Source organism: Rhinolophus hipposideros (assembly GCF_964194185.1).
Source record: "Rhinolophus hipposideros genome assembly, chromosome: 8".
Taxonomy (NCBI): Eukaryota; Metazoa; Chordata; class Mammalia; order Chiroptera; family Rhinolophidae; genus Rhinolophus; species Rhinolophus hipposideros.
Window position 1 is genome coordinate 25947867 of NC_138054.1, and position 20402 is coordinate 25968268.

A 20402-nucleotide genomic window follows, 5' to 3' on the forward strand; every position below is an offset into this window, starting at 1 on the left:
GATATCTTGTTTTGATTTTAATTTGCATTTCTCTGATGATTAGTGATATTGAGCATCTTTTCCTGTCTATTGGCCATCTGAGTGTTCTCTTTGGAGAAATGTCTGTCAGGTCCTCTGCCCATTTTTAAATTGGATTGTTTGTTTTTTTGGTGTTAACTTGTATGAGTTCCTAATATGTTTTGGGTATTAACCCCTTATTTTATGTATTGTTGGTGAATATCTTCTCCCGTTCAGTAGGTTGTTTTTTTGTCTTGTTGATGATTTCTTTTGCTGTGCAAAACTTTTTAGTTTGATGTAATCCTGTTTATTTTTTCCTTTATTTCCCTTGTCTGGGGAGACATACCCCAAAAGATATTGCTAAGAGAGTGATGTCAAAGAGTTTACTGCCCATATTTTCTAGTAGGATTTTTTTTTTTTTTGCTTCAGGTGTTACATTTTAAGTATTTAATCCATTTTGAATTTATTTTGTATATAGTGTAAAAAAGAGGTCTAATTTCATTTATATGCATGTATCTGTCCAGTTTTCCCAACACCATTTATTGAAGACTGCCTTTACTCCATTGTATATTCTTGCCTCCTTTGTCAGACATTAGTTGACCATATAGGCTGGGGTGGTGTCTTGTGGTTTTAATCTGCATTTCCTAATAGTGTTGAGCATCTTTTTATGTGCTTATTTGCCATTCTTTCACAAAATGTCTGTTTGAAATTTTTGCCCGTTTAAAGTAATTGTTTGCTTTTTTCTTTTTATTTATTTTGTTTTTTTGCTTTCTTATTTTGTTTTTAGAGTTCTTTATATATTTCAGATATAAGTCTTTTATCAGATGTATGCTTTTCAAGTATTTTTTTTCCCCAATCTCTGAATTTTCATTCTCTTAACATCATCTTTTGAAGAGCAAAAATTTTAGATTTGAAGTCCAGTTTGAAATTGTTCTTTTATGGATTGTGCTTTGGATGACTCAAGGTTGCACAGATTGACTCGTATATTATATTTAGAAATTTAATAGTTTTAAGTTTTACATTTAGGTCTATGATCCATTTTGAGTTAATTTTGTATATGGAGCAAAATATATATCAAAGTACATTTTTTGAGTGTGCATATTTAATTGTTTCTGTACCATTTGGGAAAAGCTATCCTTTCTCCCCTTATGACTTTTGTACTTTCGTCAATAATCAGTTGTCCGAGGTGTGATCAAACAATACGGTGAATGTTTAAATAAAAAAAAATTTATTACAGTAAAAGACACATTGCCATTAATCCCCCTCAAAATACTCCCCCTCACTTTGAACACACTTATCCCGTCATTCTTGCCACTTTCTGAAACAGTTCTGGAAGTTCTTTTTTGTGTTTCTTTAGTTGCACTGTGGTGGTTGCCTCGATATCCTGAATCATTTTGACTGGGGAAGAGCCAGAAGTCACATGGTGCCAGATCTGGTGAATAAAGTGGATGAGGACACATCATAATGTTTTTATTTGACAGAAATTGCCATATACCAGAAATGATATGTGACACAGAGCATTGTTGCGATGGAGGATAATTTACGATACACTTTAAAACACACCTTCTCTCAACCTTAGCTCACACCCGACTGACTGCACGGAACAAGTTGAAACTTGTCACACACTGTTACTAAGGTTCGGCACGCTGCCTCAGTATTGAAGATCCCTGCCTTTTCGTTGGATGGCACTCAGCAGCAGCATTCACCGTATTTTGTGATCACATGGAAAGGCTCCCTCTGTGTCAAACATCGCTTCTGGTGTGGCAATTTCTGTCAAATAAAAACATTACGGTGTGTCCTCATCCGCCTTATTCACTGCATAGTGCCAACTGTCGCACAGTACCAACTGTGCGACCTCTGGCTCTTCCCCAAAGTCAACATGACCATGACAGGAAAACATTTTGAATCGATTCAGGACATTGAGGCAGCCACAACAGTGCAATTAAAGACTCTCACAAAAGAGGACTTCCAGAGCTGCTTCAGAATGTGGCAGGAATGATGGGATAAGTATGTTTGAAGTGAGGGGGAGTATTCTGAGGAAGATTAATGGCAATGTGTCTTTTACTGTAATAAATTTTTTTTATCTAAACATTCACTGTATGTTTTGATCACACCTCATATATGTACAGGCCTTTTTCTCGACTCTATTCTGTTTCATTGATCTGTTTGTCTATCTTAATGCCAATATGATACTATCTTGATTATTGTAGCTTTATAGTAAAGCTTGAAATCTGATAGTGTTAATCCTCCCTCTTTATTCTTTTGTTTGACTGTTTTTGGTTCTTAGCATTCCATATGAATTTTACATGAAGTTGTTAATTTCTACTTTCTGAGGTTTTGATTGGAATTGCATTGAATCCCTAACAATATTGCCTTCCACCTATGAACACAATATGTTCTCATTTACTTATTACTTGTGTCTGGTATAGTTTTTGTAAATTTGATTTTTGATTGTTCATTGCGGGCAGATAGAGATAAAATTGTTTTAATTTTATTGATTATATAGCCTGCAATCTTGTTAAATTTACTTGTTTTGGTAGATCTTGTTTTTTTCGTTTTTTAGATTCTGTTAGATTTTCTATATAAATGGGTATGTTGTCTGTGAGTACAAGTGAGTAAAAGCGCTGGTACTTTTTCCTTTCCAATTTGGATGACTTTTATCTTTTTTTCTTTTCCTTATTGTAACTGGCTAGTACCTCTAGCACAAATTTGAATATAAGTGGTGAGCAGATGTCCTTGTTGTTAGGGTTAGGGTTTAATATATGCATGTAGTTATTTATTGGTTTTAAGTTTTTGCCCCTTTGCTTACTATGTTTGAAAAATTTTGAGCACGAGCTTCTGGTTGAGGTTTTGGGAGGAGACAGTCTTCTAACATAATATGTATATTGGCAAAGTTTCTTGGATAAGATGAATTTGGAAGCGGGTTGTGAAAGAGCAAAGTGGAGTGTTAGGTTGTGTGAAGGCAGTTACAAACAAATAGATCCTCAGAGAAAAGAAAGTGACAGGGACCATTAAGAAGAAAAGGAGATATTACCTGGAAAACTTAGTGGGATATGAAGCTAGGGCAGAACTAAGTTTTGAATTGCTGCTTATGTGGAAAATATTTTGCATAAAAGATAACTTTTCATGCTGAACTTGTAAGTGATCAACATTGAATTTATTTTCACGATATGATCAATGATTACTATACAACTAAAATATACAAAGCATTGTATTTAAAACTATTGTGAGTTATGGATAATTCACAATTTACTCCTTAATATCAGATGTGCTTGGTGTATATGTTAACAAATAATAATTACTAGAGTTATTTAAAGATGTTCAGAAAGATTTTTGACAAGTAAGACTTTAAAGACATAAAAGGAGCAGGAAGCTGTTACCCTTTGTTCTTGTATGGAATTAGTCAAAAATTTGTACTCTTTTGAGTTCACATTCTTCCTCTTCCCCTCTTGCTTTACCTCTCTCCCCTCTTCTCTTTTCTCTGTTATTGAAACCCAGAATCCATGGGAAGGACTTTTGTGTAGAGAATGGGTGAATGTAGGCACATCTTGTTTTGCCTTAGGAAAATAATCCTGTTGGAAAAACACATCTCTCTGACTCAAGTAAAAAATAAAATGACAAATACTAAGGTCTAGCTCTCCTCCCCCGGTTCTGCCCTACTACTCCGCAAACATATATTAAGTCCAAGGGAAAATTGTAGGAATGATAACGTAAGATTTCTCTAACCACTTCTATGGTTTGTAATGTAGCTATGCAAGTTATATACCGTAAAGTAAAAATTATGAGGTACAACTATTACTTGTAGGAGCAGAGATGCTTTTATTTCGTTTTTCTCTTCTCTTCCCCAAGAGTGATGAGTCTCTGGTTATGTTACTTAACTCTCTTTGATTCAGAAAGTATAAAAATAGCAGTATTTTAGAAAATTTAAACTTAATAGACATGAAAATATCAAATTCTATGAACTTTTCCCCCCATAATTTTATTGCAGTTATCGCTTTTTAAAAATAAGTACATGTGAAACGAAATAAGTACATGTGGCAATGTCAGAAAGATGTGAAGAAATGGTTCAATACAATGTCAAAGATCTGTTTGGTGGAAGTTAATAATTCATAGCCTTAAAGTTTAAATGGAACAGGTTTCTTTTTGTGTTAAATGTACTTTTCTTTTTCATCTTAAAAAATACAAGGAATTTGTATTCTCAGCTTTGGCAGAGATAAATTTAAGAAAGTATGGTTCAAGCGTAATAGCAATGCATTTTAATTAAGGAGGTGAATGTTGCTAATTTAAATTTTGAGTGGGCCATTATTTGCGAAATTTAAAAATTTCGTATTGCTGCCATGTTTGTTTCCTTTTACATTCTGTTATTTGGAATCCGATTTTGTTTTTTAGCAGATTTTGGAGATGAAATATGAAAATGAGGAAACATAATAGGTTCTTTTAAACTCTAAATGTATTTTTTTAATATGGTAATCAGGAATGTTTGAAACTTTATATGTCTTTGAATCTTACCAACATCTAAATCTGTATTATCCATTATGATAGTCACTAGCCATATGTGGCAAATGAACACCTGAAATTTGGCTGATCTAAATTGTGATATGCTCTAAGAATAAAATGTACACCAGATTTTGAAGATTTGATTTAAAAAAAAGAATATCTCATTAATTAAAAAAAATTGGTTACATATTAAAATATTTTGACTATATTTGATAAAATAAATTAAAATTAATTTCACCTCTTTTTACTTTAAATGTCGCTACTAGAACATTTAAAATTATCTAAGGGGCTTGTATTATATTTCTGTTGGACAATGCTGATTTAGATGATGTAACTTTCATATTATGTTTACAATTTTACCACCACAGCATTACCTCAGTTTTCCTGAGGATATGCTCTCATACCACAGCCACGAACATTAAGGAAATAAAAAATATTTTCAAATCTCTGTGTTAAAAATTCATGTATTTTTACTCATAGGAGAGACCGTTAGATCTTCACTTGAAACCTTTATTCTTTTTCTTTTCATTGAGGATTTAAAATTTTCATCAATTTACTGATTGCCTGAGGGATTTGATGATATAATTAATAAAAATTTATTATACTACTCTTTCTGTTACAACCAGCTTAGCTTTGGATGATCTCATTTTAAATTAAGGAGACCAAGAAGTTAAGTCTGCTATACTTGTCTGTCTGGAATGTCTGTATAAAGTAATCTTCAAACGATCAGTTTCTGATCAGGATTCTTGGGAGGGGGCTGTGAGACTCATGTATTCGCCTTCTCTAATATCTCATCATAAAGAAACAAAAGCAAAAGCAAAACTCTGTGCATTCAGGACTGGAGAGATCCCTGTCATTTAAGCACCTCTCTTCTGAGTTTTCTCTAAATTGCTTCCAGTGCTAATTCTTTGTGCTTTTTCTTAATTCTCCTTTCCTTGTTTTCTGTTGCTCTGAGACATGAATTTGTGCTTGATCATGTTGATGTGAAAGGGTGTGACTGTGTGAGTCAGGCATACATTTTGTTGCTACTGATTTGCCTTTCTTTTAGCTAGCAAGTTGCTTTCTCCCAGCACATTCATATCCTGTTTCTTTGGTGTAACATTACAAGAGATGTTTCATGTTTGAAAAGTTACTCCCTCTGTACTAAGTGCCAGTGTATTTAGCTTTCCAAGTGTTTTTCTCATATAACAGTTTTCTTCCTTGGCTTTCTTAGATTCTTCCTTAGCTCTTTATAAATTATCTTAGCAGTTTACATGTTACCAAAAGGCATGTTGATCTGTTACTGTTTATCCTTATCTCTTAGATCTGGCTTCCATAGGAAAGCATTATGCTGAGTAGGATAGGATATTTACAAAGTTTACTATCAACTGTTCACAAATAATTGTCAAATCTCTGTTTGTAGACTTCACTTCTCTTCTGAGCTTCAAATTTGTCTTTTCTACTGCTGTGCTTCTTATATACATGGATGCCCCTCAAGCACTTCAAATTCCCAATAGAGAACTCATTCTTTTTTCCCTTCTCCTTTGTATTTTTTCAATCATAGTATTGTCAAAAGAGACGCTTTTTCTTTGATGTTTATCAAATATGTGTTACCACAGGCTTTATGCCCATCATGAATTGCACACTCTGCTATTTTTCTTAGATAGACATCCCATTGGTGAGGACACGGTTCAATTCTCAGTAGCAAAGATATGGTGAAGGTCCTCTTTCCGTCTCCAGCCACCTCGGCGAGAGGTGCTATTGCCGTGACCGTGCTATTGCAATGGATGGCTGGGTGCAACTGCTCCAGCGTTCTGATCAAAAGGAACAAGTGGATGTACAGCACCGACCCCAATAATCTGAAGGCCCACAACTCCTTCTGCTACAACAGGCTGATTCACCGCAAGACGGTGGCCGTGGTGCCAGAGGCCGACTGCAAAGGTGTGGTCGTCATGATGTACAAATCTGGACAGCCAAAGCCGTCCACCTCCTACGTGCGGACCACCATCAACACGAACGCCCTGGACCCGTCAGCAGCTTCCTAAACATGATCCCTAAGAACAAGTGCCGCGTGGACCTGCGCATGGCTGCCTCCTGCAGAGCCAGCACCATCCTGTGTAGCCAGGAGCCCATGACGCTGAAGAGGAAGTGGGCTCGGCCCTCCCAGGGCTCCTGAGCACCCCCCAAAGCAATAAAGCATCAGCCGACTTTCCTCAACCAAAAAAAAAAAAATATATATATGGTGAAGGTAACCCAAGTTACTGTCTGTGTTAGTATATTCCCTCGTTGTCAATTTAGTCCCTAGTCCTATTCATTAGGGAATTGGAAATGCTTTCTGTTTGCCAAATCTTGTAAGCTTCTGGAAGTAACCAGTCCTACACTTTTTCCAATCCTACACTACACTTCATATTTTTTGAAGCCCAAGTGATAATTGGCTTTAGCACCCTTACCTCAGATAATGTGGGGCTGTAGCCATTCGGATGCTGCCATTGGCACTTGGAGTTACTGAGTAGTTAGGAGACAGAACATTGTGTATTCCCTAGTTAATGGAGGTCCAACCTCTGATGTCTTCGTCTGGCAGTATTCTGAGAGGATTAATAAATTTGGGTTTATGAATTAATGTGTAGTAGGGGCAGATAAGAAATGGCCAGGAGGCCACACAAACCTATAGGAAATGCCTTTGATTATAGAATACAATATTCCTGTTAGGCCAGTACTTTTTTCCTTTAATCTGATAAAGTTCTTCTTGTATTAGCCATAAGGAAATTATGGTAGGGCAGGAAGGTAGTTGCCTTTCTTTTGCATTAAATCCATACAAGTCAGTGAATCCACATGCTCTGGGGAGAAAGAAAATAAGTGAGCAAATCTTGAATAGACTTCTCAGTAGCCTGTGCACCTATGAGTAATGCTGTATTAACCATTTTCCCTGTTGCCAGGCTCAGGTCTTTGGATATTGTTGACATTTCCAGGCAGTGTGCTCCTTCCACTACCAGTGAGAGTATTTTAATTATATTGAAACTAGGTGGCAATATGTTTAGGAATCTTTCTAAGTTGTTTCACCACAACTTTTAGCAATAAGGAATAAAACTATATGATTCTAACTATGCATTCTATAAACTGTACATATTTTTAATGAACATGTCAATTCTTTTCCTGCATACCATAACTAAGTAGTTCAGTGGGGAGAGATTTGTTGTATCAATTAAAGTATTACGTTTTCTGCATTCAGATGAGAAGAACGTTGCACAAAGCATTTAAGGGATCAATATTTGCTGTGTTTGATAGCATTGAATCTGCTAAGAAGTTTGTTGAGACCCCTGGCCAGAAGTACAAAGACACAGATCTACTAATACTTTTCAAGGAAGATTACTTTGCAAAAAAAAATGAAGAAAGAAAGCAAAATAAAGTAGAAGCTAAATTACGAGCTAAACAAGAGCAAGAAGAAAAACAAAAGTTGGCAGAAAATGCTGAAATGAAGTCTCTAGAAGAAAAGATTGGCTGCTTGCTGAAATTTTCGGGGGACTTAGATGATCAGACCTGTAGAGAAGATTTGCACATCCTTTTCTCTAATCATGGTGAAATAAAATGGATAGACTTTGTTAGAGGCGCAAAAGAGGGAATAATTCTATTTAAAGAAAAAGCTAAAGAAGCACTGGATAAAGCCAAAGATGCAAATAACGTAACTTACAATTAAGAAACAAAGAAGTGACATGGGAAGTACTAGATGGAAATACGGAAAAAGAAGCATTGAAAAAAATCATAGAGGATCAACAGGAATCTCTAAACAAATGGAAGTCAAAAGGTCGCAGATTTAAAGGAAAAGGAAAGGGAAATAAAGCTGCCCAGCCTGGGTCTGCTAAAGGAAAAGTAGCATTTCAGGGCAAGAAAACTAAATTTGATAGTGATGATGAACATGATGAAAATGGTGCATCTGGAGCAGTAAAAAGAGCAAGAGAAGAAACAGACAAAGAAGAACCTGCATCAAAACAGCAGAAAACAGAAAATGGTGCCGGAGACCAGTAGTGTAGCAAACACATTTTTTATTCATTTTAATTAGGTTTTCAGCTGCTTTTGTCTTTGGAAGCTTTTAAAAAGAAAACCGAATTAGGTCTACTTCGATGTCCACCTGTAAGAAAGGAACATTTTTGTTGTTTACCTTGTCTTTTTTTGTTATCCAAATGAGCATTTTTTAAAAAAATGTATAGTTCTGTATGTGTTATTTCAGATGATTCAAAATGAAAAGAAAGATTCTTGTACTAAATTGCCTTTGTAATATGAGAATGTATTAGTACAAACTAATAAAATATATACTATATAAAAAGAAAAAAAAAAGTATTACGTTTTCTGGAAAATGTTCTAGCTCTTTCACACAAGACTTTATTATACTTATGGCATTGAAAACAATTCCAGTGAACATGGGGGTACATAAACTTTATGGATAAATGTTTTCAGATTTTTGGGGTAGATACCCAGAAAAAGAATTGCTAGGTCGTAGTTCTATTCTTACTTTTTTGAGGAACCTTCATACTGTTTTCCATGGTGGCTGTATCAATTTACATTCCCACCAGCAGTGTTATTCATGCTGGCTAAGACATGGACACAACCAAAGTGTCCTTCGATAAATGATTGGGTAAAGAAGATGTGGTATATATATGCAATGGAATATTATTCTGCCATAAGAAAAGATGAAATACTGCCATTTGTGACAACATAGATGGATCCTGAGATGATTGTGCCTAAGCGAAATAAATCATGCAGAAAAAATCGAAAACCATTCGACTTCACTTGTATGTGGGAAATGAAAGCAACAGAGGAACAATATAAACAAAAACTCAGACACAAATAACAGTTTAGTGGTTACTAGAGGGTAAGGGGCGGATGGTAGAGGAGGATAAAAGGGGTCAAATATATGCTAATAGAAAGAGAAATGACTGGATGGTGAACACACAGTGTAGTATGTAGATGATGTGTTACAGAATTGCACACTTGAAACCTGTATAATTTTACTAACCAATGTTACCCCAATAAATTTAATTTTAAAAAATCCGAAATTTTTCTTTGGAAAATTCTAAAATTTGCTAGAATGACCAACAGATTTGAAAAGGAAGTAATTTTCATACCTTCCTTTCTTTACAAAATAGATACACTTAATATATGAAAAATAGTCCTTTAAAAAGTAATAGTCGTGGTTTTAAAAAAAGTTCTGGAGGGCTTCCACTAATAAAAAGCAGTAGTTTCTCACCTAATTCTTACTACCCCTAGTGTCATTAGCCAGAAGCAATATTATAAATTTTTATAAAGTTGATGTATAATTTTTGATCAATGTACAGTTCTTAAGTGTACAGTTTGAGTTTTGATAAATATATACACCTGTGTAGAATCCACATGCCAATTAACATTTCTGTTATCTTAGAACATTTCCATTATCCCAGAAAATTCTTATGCCCTTTCTAGTAATCTTACCCCCCGAAACCTCTTTTTTAATTTTTATTGCCATAGATGTATTTTGCTTGCTCTTTTTACGTAACACCTTTATTGAGTTATAATTCATATGCCATACAATTCACCCATTTAAAATGTACAGTTCAGTAGTTCTTCATGTATTCATAGAGTTGTGCAACCATCATCACAGTTAATTTTAGAACATTTTCATCACCTCTAAGAGAAACTGAGTTTCTATTAGCAGTCGTTTCCCAAACATCCTTCTCCCTTCACTCCCACTGCAGTTTTCAGCAACAACTAATCTGTTTTCTGTATTCTAGATATGTTATATAAATGGAATCATATTAATATGTTTCCTTTTGTGACTGGCTTCTTTCACTTACCATAATGTTTTCAAGGTTCAGCCATGCTGTAGCGTGTATCAGTATTTAATTCCTTTTCATGACTGAATACTATTCCATTTTATGGATGTACTAGTGTTTTTTAGTCCATTCAATAGTTGATAGACATTTGAGTAGTTTCCACTTTTTTGGCTATTATAAATAATGCTGCCATAAACATTTGTTGTATAAGTTTTGTGTGGACATAGATTTTCATTTCTCTTGGATATACCATTTTCCCCGAAAATAAGACCTAGCCGGACAATCAGCTCTAATGTGTCTTTTGGAGCAAAAATTAATTTAAGGCCCAGTCTTATTTTACTAAAATATAAGACCGGTCTTATATCATATATATAATATAATATCACATTATATAATCATATCATATTATGTTATATAAAACCCGGTCTTACATTAATTTTTGCTCCAAAGACGCATTAGAACTAATTGTCTTGCTAGGGCTTATTTTCGGGAAAACACAGTATACTTAGGAATGGAATTGCTGGTTCATATGGTAATTCTATATTTAATCATTTGAGGAGTTGCCAGACTGTTTCTGAAGTGGTTTTACCATTTAACATTTCCATCAGCAGTGTCTGAGGGTTCCTTCTTCATATCTTCACCAGTACATGGTTCCTTTTCATTTCTTCACCAGTACACTTCATATCTTCCTAACTACGAAGGCTGCCAGTTATTATTGGTCTTTTTGATTATAGCCATCCCAGTGGTTGTGAAAAGTTGTCTTATTAAAATTTTGATTTGCATTTCCCTAATGACTAATGGTGTTGAACATCTTATGTGATTATTGCCATTTGTATATCTTTTTTAGAGACATGTCTATTCTGATTCTTTGCTCATTTTTTAATAATTAGGTTGTTGTCTTTTTATTATTGAGTTGTAAGAGTTCTTCATACAAGTCTCGGGTTGCTAATATTTTTTCCTGTTTTGTGGGTTTCCTTTTCACTTTCTTGATGGCATCCAGAGAGGTACAAAACATTTTTAGTTCTGAGGTCCAGTTTATGTATCTTTTTATTTCGTCATGTGTGCTTTTGGTGTAATAAGAAGGCTTAACCCAACCCAAAGTCATGAGGATTTACTCCTGTATTTTCTGCTGTAATATGTTTGTTCTTGAACTTACGTCAGTGGAATCATGTAGTATGTACTCTTTGCATCTGGCTTCTTTCACTCAGTCTAATGTTCGTAGGATTCATCACTGTTAATGTACATATGTATCAGCAGTTTCTTTTTCTTGCTGAGTAGTATTGCAGTGAATTAATACATCACAATTTAATCATTTATTTTTTTTGATATTTGGGTTGTTTCTGAGTTTGGCTATTATGAATAAAACTTATATGATTTTTGGGGCCGGCCCGGTTGCTCAGGTGGTCGGAGCTCCGTGCTCCTAACTACGAAGGCTGCCAGTTCGATTCCCACATGGGCCAGTGGGCTCTCAACCACAAGGATGCCTGTTCAACTCTTCGAGTCCCTCAAGGGATGGTGGGCAGCGTCCCCTGCAACTAAAATTGAACATGGCACCTTAAGCTGAGCTGCCACTGAGCTCCCAGATGGCTCAGTTGGTTGGAGCGTGTCCTCTCAACCACAAGGTTGCCGGTTTGACTCCCGCAAGGGATGGTGGGCTCTGCCCATTGCAACTAGCAACGGCAACTGGACCTGGAGCTGAGCTGCGCCCTCCACAACGAAGACTGAAAGGACAACAACTTGAAGCTGAACGGTACCATCCACAACAAAGATTGAAAGGACAACTTGACTTGGAAAAAAAAAAAAGTCCTGGAAACACACACTGTTCCTCAATAAAGTCCTGTTCCCCTTCCCCAATAAAATTTAAAAAAAAAAAAAAACTTATATGACTTTCAACTGCACGTCTTTTTGTGGTATGTTTTCATTTCTCTTGCTGAGTCATAGAAAATTTATTTAACTTTATAAAGAATTGCCGAACAATTTTTCAAAGTAGTTGAAACATTATCCTGCCATCAATATCTGAGTTACAGTTGCTCCCATCCTGGACAGCGCTTGGTGTGGTCAGCCTTTAGAATTGCAGCCATTCGAATGTGTCCATAGTGTGGTTTTAACTTGCATTTCTTGATGACTAAAGATGTTGGCCACTTGATTATCTTGTTTTCGAAATTGTCAGTTTAAGTCTCGTATTCATTTAAAAATGTGTAGTTTGACTTCTTACTTACTGATTTTAAGACTTCTTCATACATTCTGGATACTAATCTTTTGTCGGATATATATGTTGACAATATTTTTTTTTCTGTCTATGGCTTACCTTTTTATTCTCTTAATGGTATTTTTTGAAGAACAGCATTTTAAGTTTAAAGTCCAATTTTTTAATAACATTTTTTCTTTTATGGTTAGTATTTCTTTTTGTCCCGTTAACAAATCTTGCCTACTCCATGATTGTGAAAACTTTTTCCTGTTTTCTTCAAGAGCTTTTATAGTTTTAGCTTTTATATTCAGCCCTATTGTCCATTTTGAGTCATTCTTTAAATTAAATTTATTGGGGTGACAATGGTGTCGTGCGGGGCGGCAGGCGGGGTCTCTGCTCCCGCTCCCCACATAAGAACGCAGGACATGGTGAGGCCAAAAAGGAACACCCACGGAGCCATAAGTAGGGGAGTCATATCACTATTTTCTCACCGGCGGCATCCACCTCTCTGCAATCCGCTCTTGCTAGCCCCCATTCTTTCTCCTAGCATAGCCACAGCAGTTATATTAGTGGCCAATGGCTTACGGGTTACAGCTGACGGCCAACTGGCGACAGCTGATGGCCATCTGATCACAGTTGATGGCCATTTACTACCCGAGCCAGTACCTTTCTATGTGAGGCCGAGAGCCTGGAAACTTCTTTCTGGGGCTCTGTCCCCACAAATGGTTAGTAAAATTACATAGGTTTCAAGTGTACAATTTTATAATACATCATGTATATATTGCATTGTGTGCTCACTTTCCAGAGTCTGTTCTCCTTCCATCACCATATGTTTGACCCCCTTTACCCTCTTGTACCACCACCCTCTTCCCTTACCCTCTGGCAACCACTAAACTGTTCTTTGTGTCTATGAGTTTTTGTTTCTTTGTTTGGTTTGTTCCTTTGTTGCTTTCAGTTTTTATCCCACATATGAGTGAAGTCATGTGGTTCTCAGCTTTTTCTGTCTGACTTATTTCGCTTAGCTTAATCTCAAGATCCACCCATGTTGTGGGAAAAGGGGGTATTTCATCTTTTCTTATGGCTGAGTAATATTCTATTGTGTATGTACACCACACCTTCTTTATCCAATCATCTATGAAGGACACTTTGGTTGTTTCCATGTCTTGGCCACCGTAAATAAAGCTGCAATGAACATTGGAATACATATATCTTTACCATTTTTGAGTCATTTTTATATACTATATGAGTTAAGGCAGAGACAATAACTTTTTTATTGTTGGTTTTTGCTTTCTTGCTACAGGGACAATATCTTTAAATAATGTGATGTGTTTACTTGGACTGTTTCATTTGTAACTTATTTCTCACAGTTTTGTATGTTTGTATATGTTATTTCAATTTCCTCTGAAGGTGCATCCTTTTCTCTAACCCATCCATGAATTCACTTGGCATTTCATGATTATTCTGAAAGTTACAATTTGACAATCAGACCTTTCTGATGCTCTAAAAGCCTTCTGTTTAGGCACTTTTTCATCTGTACATCCATTGTATCTCATACTATGTTTAGCTTAGGAAATACCATATTCTATTAAACTGCATGTCTCTCTGTTGATGGTATGATGCAATTTAATTATTTGGTATATAGCAAGCGTTCAATGAATAATTAAGTGGAATGAAGAACTTAGGTTCAAGTGTTTTAGTAAAGTTTGTTTCTCTATTCCATTTAGAATTCTTAGGGTTTAGAATCATACATAAAATTACTTATATATGTACACTAATTTTTCTATGAGATACATTATGGATTTACTGAAATATATCTATGGAAAAAGCACTTAAAGTAAAACATCATCATTAATTATACTTTTTTAATAAACAATATTTATGGCAATAATTCACCCTTAATTTGGCTGCTTTGTAAATTTTTGTTTCTAGCAATATTTGGGACATTTTATTTAAATGATTTCTGCCATGAAAATGTATTAAATTATCCCATGAATAAGGATAGCAATTGTTCAATATCTATTATTTTGTTATTGAATATAACATATTTGGGATTTGAAAGTTATTTATTATGGGAGTTCTGATCTTATTTCAATTCAGTCAATATTTAGTGTTTTTTGCTCTGAGCTAAATGCTTTTAGGGTTAAAAAGATGGCTCACAAAGGGTATTTCTTTCTGTAATCTGCTAAGTAGGGTTTGACCCAAGTATTTTTTCTTTTTCTTTATTAGTGTTTAATATATCATAAATTAGTGTTGGGAGCATTTCTTGTACTCTAAACACCCTAAACACTTCACTTTTTGAAGGAGTTACTGGAAATAAGTAGTAGCCATGTTAAATACACAAATAGATGTTTTAGGACCCTTACTTGAATGACATAATTTACATCTTTATAATGATAGAATCACATTTTCCAATCTTTCTAGCCTTGTGTATAGGAAAAAAATAATAGATTTGATGTCATGGTGAGTCTTAGAACGGGTCTCTAAAATTATCTTAACCCATCTTCCCTGCAGATAAGGTAGAGGCCTAAAACAGGGTTGCAAACTCAAGGCCAACAGGACCTTATGAGTGCAGAAGTCTCCATTTAACAGTGCAAGCCCACTAATGGCTAACAGCTGTTACCATGTTTCCCCAAAAATAAGACCTAGCTAGACAATCAGCTCTAAGGCGTCTTTTGGAGCAAAAATTGATATAAGGCCTGGTCTTATTTTACTATAAACCCGGTCTTACCTAACATAAGACCGGGTCTTATATCAATTTTTGCTCCAAAAGACACATTAGAGCTGATTGTCCGGCTAGGTCTTATTTTCAGGAAAACACGGTAGTTGGCCTGAGTTTTGGGGAGATAGTAGAGATTATGGAGATTGAATGGATTAAATAACTACTGTAGCTACACCCTGTTGTTCCTGTGCAGGAATACGGGCCTGGTTTTGCCCTATCTTTTTGTTTTTCAAGAGAATCCAGAATTGTAAATAAATATAAATGTATGCATATATAAACAAATAAATTAAAGCTTCCAATTTTAATATTAGTAATTCAGTTTTTTTACACAAATACTGCATGGACCAAACAAAACACTTTTTGTGTGGGACAAATTAGATATGCATGAATGAAGCAAAATGAAAAAAGAGAAGGGATTTGGTTAATCTGAGTGGCCCTGACTTACTTTTTTTAGTCCTGGACACATTGCAAACGTGATAGGATTTGTTCTTCCATAGAATTTGTTATACTTCTTCCAAGTACAGTTTCCTTTTTCCTGAAGCCTTCCTAACCACTTTTCTCACCAGATTTCTCCTAATTTGAATTTTTAGTGAAGATGAAGGAAAATTATGACAGGACTAATAGCACTAAAACGTTCAACATAATTTACTGTTTCAAATTTTGAAATTGTTATGCTTAGATGAAAAAAATGCAGCAGTAATTTTTTAGATGTCAACCAGGTATTATTGAAATGCATATTGTACAACTATGGCTAAATTGCTGTAGTGAAGCTCTGGTAAGTATCATTACTTCATCTAGTATCACTGTGAGATTAGGTCTTGAGCAATTTTTAATTATGTTTTAGATTGTTAGAGACGGACAGTAAGTCTTTAAGATCTGTAAATGGGTCAAGAAGAAACAGTGGTTCCTCCCTTGTATCAAGTTCATCAGCCTCGAGCAATCTCAGCCACCTTGAAGAAGACGCTTGGATACTTTGGGGAAGAATAGTTAACGAATGGGAAGATGTGCGCAAAAAAAAGGAAAAGCAAGTTAAGGTATTCATATTCTTTGTTGTTGTTCTTCCTGTTATCCCAAAGGGAATTCAGCATGGATTAACAGGATTAAAATAAATCAGATTCTATTACTTTCCAGGTACTATAATAAAGAGGTCTCCTTTATATACTTTCATTTATTTTTACCCATTGTTTTGTTTGTAGATATTAGTTATTATAGAGGTTTCCTAATTGGAAATATAGCTGGAAATTATTTTAGAAATTAAATTCTGTCATTTTATAGATTCAGAAATGAAGTGACATTTTACATCCTTGAATTATCAGTATTTTAGTGTTTTTTTTTGTTATTTTTTTTTTTGCCTATAACAGCCCTTTGTAAGATGATGGTTATTACCATTGATAGCTCTGCAGATTATCAAGTCCTTAGTATCTTTGGAGGCCATATTCTGAGTGAGATGACAAGAATTTATACGTAACATTGTAGCTTCACCAGAACAGGATACACCCAAGGGCCAAATCTTAGCCCTTTAATGATAAAGTTCCCTAGTCTTATTATAAAAGTACCTTTGGGAATTATAAATTTGATAAAGTCTTTCACTTCACTCCAACCCTCAATAAGTCTTCTTGGCTTCCAAAATAGGAGACTTAAATAATCATTTTTTTAATTTTACTTTCATTTTTATTTTTAGGAACTTGTTCGTAAAGGGATACCCCACCACTTTAGAGCAATAGTTTGGCAACTTTTATGCAGTGCACAAAGTATGCCAATTAAGGATCAGTATTCAGAACTCCTGAAAATGACTTCGCCTTGTGAAAAATTGATCCGAAGGGACATTGCTAGAACTTACCCTGAACATAATTTTTTTAAGGAAAAAGATAGCCTTGGACAGGAGGTTTTATTTAATGTAATGAAGGTAAGTTCTATTTACTCATTTTTTGAAATGAATTCTCAGAAGGTTGAAATTATATTTTCTACAATGAAGCATGAACTCTCAGCCCAATAATCAGTTGCTTTGGCAATAAATTGGGCTTTAGCATAATTTTTGCTTTAATTCTGATGCTACATTACTGTCTAGTTTGGAGAATTATTGTTTGGAGAACATATTGTTTAGTATTAGTTGGCCAAAATCAAATAACCTATAAATCACTATACATTGAAAGATCTTCTATGAAAATGAATAATTCGCCTTCTGTGAGTTTCACATTCTGGGAGCAAAGTTTTCTACTTGCTATGTATGGTCAGTGTTGTTAAGAGCTCTTAGTCCTTGGAAGTGTATACCATTGTAAATTTTTCTTTTCCATTTCTATAGTTCCTTTCCCTTCCAGCTACCTCTGTGAAATATTGATTTCTTGTTAAACTATTTCAGTTTTGCCAGTTCTTTACCTTAACCAGTGCTTTACCTTAACTCTGCTTTTGTCTTTATCAGGTATACATTTTAAATGATTTTTAAGCTGTTACATTCCTGAGTACAAATTCCTTTCCTTTCTCATCCTTAGAAGCCATCAGTTTCTAATTAGGAAATTGCGAAAAGAATATTTTATGTAATCATTTGCTTTTTAAATATTTGTAAGATAAAATCTACAACAAACTAAGAAGAACTTTTATAAAAAATAAATTGTCTTTATAATTTACCTGATTCCGTATTTTTAGATTTTTAATATATTGTGTTAAAGTATTTTGAACAATATCTTTTTACTTTTTAGGCATATTCTTTAGTGGATCGTGAGGTTGGTTACTGTCAAGGAAGTGCTTTCATAGTTGGACTGTTGCTTATGCAGGTAAGTTAGTATTAAATATCCAATTAACTTCTTTATTAAAGTTGGACTGGAGAATTTAAAAAGCGTCCTTGTTTTTATTAAGTATAAGTAGATATTGAATATTTTTGTCTAGGCAAAATTTAAATAGAAATATTTAGTTTGCATTTTAAAAGATTAAAAGTGTTGAAAATAACATCTAATAATATACTACTGCTACATGAAATTTCAACTTCTTGGTGTCTACATTTGGACCATGATGTTTTCTAAAGCCTGTATCTACTTTTAAACCTTAACTTATATGTCAATATTTAATGAAGACTTATTGTTTCCCAACCAAGGAGGACATGATTAGTGTTGGTATGAAATCTTTTTCATGTTGTATAATGTCTTTGGAATTTATATAAGAATTTTGTTTGTCATGGTGACAAACTGAGGGCTTGTTTTAGGCTCTAAAATAGTGGTACTCAGTGACTTTTACTGTCCCAGGGATATAATATATACGTCCATTCGCAGTGACTTATTTTTGAGTGGGTTTGGATGGGATGTTTTCAGATGTCAGAGACAGGACAATCGTAGCTTTGAAGGGAAATGGCATATAGTGTTATCTCTTCAGCCTTGTTAAAATTTGTTTTCGAAGTCCATCGTCCTCTATATTTAGTCTCAAGCTAAAATAAGATCTGAAAAGAAACCTTGAAGATAACTTGATTTGAATCATATGGGCTGGTTTTTGCATCTTAGTTCTGCACTGAGTTCTATGAACTTGGGTTAGATTATTTAACCTCTCTTTATGGGCCTTAATTAGGTAATACTTCCAGCTTCATGGAGAGGGTTATATGAGATAATATATGTAAAAGCCTAACATGGTTTTTGGCAATAAAGTAGACTTCAGTAAAAGTTCAGTGACTTGCCCAAGATCACCTATCATGGTAGATAAAAGCAAACTGTGTTTCCCCGATGCTTTGCTTCAATTTCCTAACAGTTTCACCGAGTTTTAAAGCTCTGTAACTGTCAGGAATATATATACACTTCTCTTCTGAGTGGCAAAACCCTCATGTCAAAAACACTGTTTTATAATAAAATGACTGATTTTTACTTTGTGAGTAATTATGAGCAATCATTTGGTCGTGGTTGGCTGCCAGCCACTCACGGCAGCACACAGCAGCCCATGGTAGCTCACAATGGTTGCCGGCCACTCATGCTGGCTGCCGCTCACGGCGGCACACACTAGCCCACAGCAGCTCACACTAACCGGCTGTTCACGGCAGCCCAGCTCCAGGGAGAGCTGTTTGTTCACAATCTTAGCTGTAGAGGGCGCAGCTCATTGGCCCATGTGGGAATCAAATCTGCGACCTTGGCTTTAGGAGCATGGCGCTCCAACTACCTGAGCCACGGGGCAGGTACTCTTAAGACTCAAGTATTCAGATCTCTTTCTAATAAAAAGGAATGACTGTAAAACAACTGGATGATTGATTGTTCTTCATATTTATATTTTACTTGGTGTTACACTTTTTCACTTTGTGACCATTTTTTGAATGTTATTGAGAAGGACCCAGTGATAATATTTTTTATATCTTCTTTTGGCCCTTATATTCAATCATTTCAACTTATTTTTTAAAATAGCACCATATTTTAAACCTCCTCCAGTTCCCATATCAATGCTATTGCAGAGAGGAAGCAATGTAGGATTTGCTGGCAGTTTCTGGGTGTGAGCCGGGGTCATGTCTCATGAAGCTGAAGAATGAACACACGGACCAGGGAGAGGCAAAGAGTTGTAAAGGAAGGTAGTTTATTAAAAGCAGGAGAAAGGATACAGTTCCCGAGCGGGAGGGGTTACCCGAAACTGGGAAGCCCACTAGCTAAGGCAAAAGGCTTTTACTTTTATATTTCTTTTCTACCCGGGAAAGGAATATTGGAATGCTGGTGTGTTGGTGCTTATTGGTAAGGTGTTTATTAAATTCGTTCTGTTGTTTAGCCTGGGGGAGGCTTTTCCAACTAAATGTCTTTGCTGCCTTGGGACATGATTGATGTTTCTGTTTTGTGAAGAGTGTGTTATTTTGAAAACTAAAAAAAAACAATGGCCATGGGGCGGATGGAATGGCTCTGTTGGTTGGGGCGCGGGCTCTGGGCTACGGGGCTGCCGGTTCAGTTGCCGCATGGGCCAACAGGCTGCGCCCTCCACAGCTGGAGTAAGGTCAATGAGCTGCCGCTCAGCTCCTGGGTGGCTGGATGGCTCATTTGGTTGGAGCACCGTGTCTCGACCACAGGGTTGCCGGTTCGACTCCTTGACTCCTGCAAGGTATGGTGGGCTGTGCACCCTGCAATTAACAACGGCACTCCGCAACTAACAGGGGCAACTGGACCTGGAGCTGGGCTGCGCCTTCCATGGCTACACGATTGGGGGGACAACAACTTGACTTGGAAAAAATTCTGGAAGTACACAGTGTTCCCCAATAAAGCCCTGTTTCCCT

The 20402-nt window shown here is 35.6% G+C and overlaps 2 protein-coding genes across 4 annotated transcripts in view; both read left to right on the top strand.

The window, feature by feature from the left end:
- EVI5 (ecotropic viral integration site 5) overlaps positions 1–20402 on the top strand; it is a 223736-nt gene that overhangs the window by 57714 nt on the left and 145620 nt on the right. For all 3 annotated transcript variants that reach the window (XM_081056253.1, XM_081056254.1, XM_081056255.1), the window contains exons 3-5: positions 16029–16218; positions 16866–17090; positions 17881–17955. In XM_081056253.1, coding sequence (XP_080912379.1) covers positions 16029–16218; positions 16866–17090; positions 17881–17955 — 490 coding nt within the window. The remainder of the gene's footprint in view (positions 1–16028; positions 16219–16865; positions 17091–17880; positions 17956–20402) is intronic.
- LOC308500287 (lupus La protein homolog) lies at positions 3217–8778 on the top strand. Its single transcript, XM_081054661.1, is given in 2 exon segments — positions 3217–8150; positions 8153–8778. Coding segments are annotated over 2 exon segments (792 nt in total). The 5' UTR covers positions 3217–7702; the 3' UTR covers positions 8497–8778.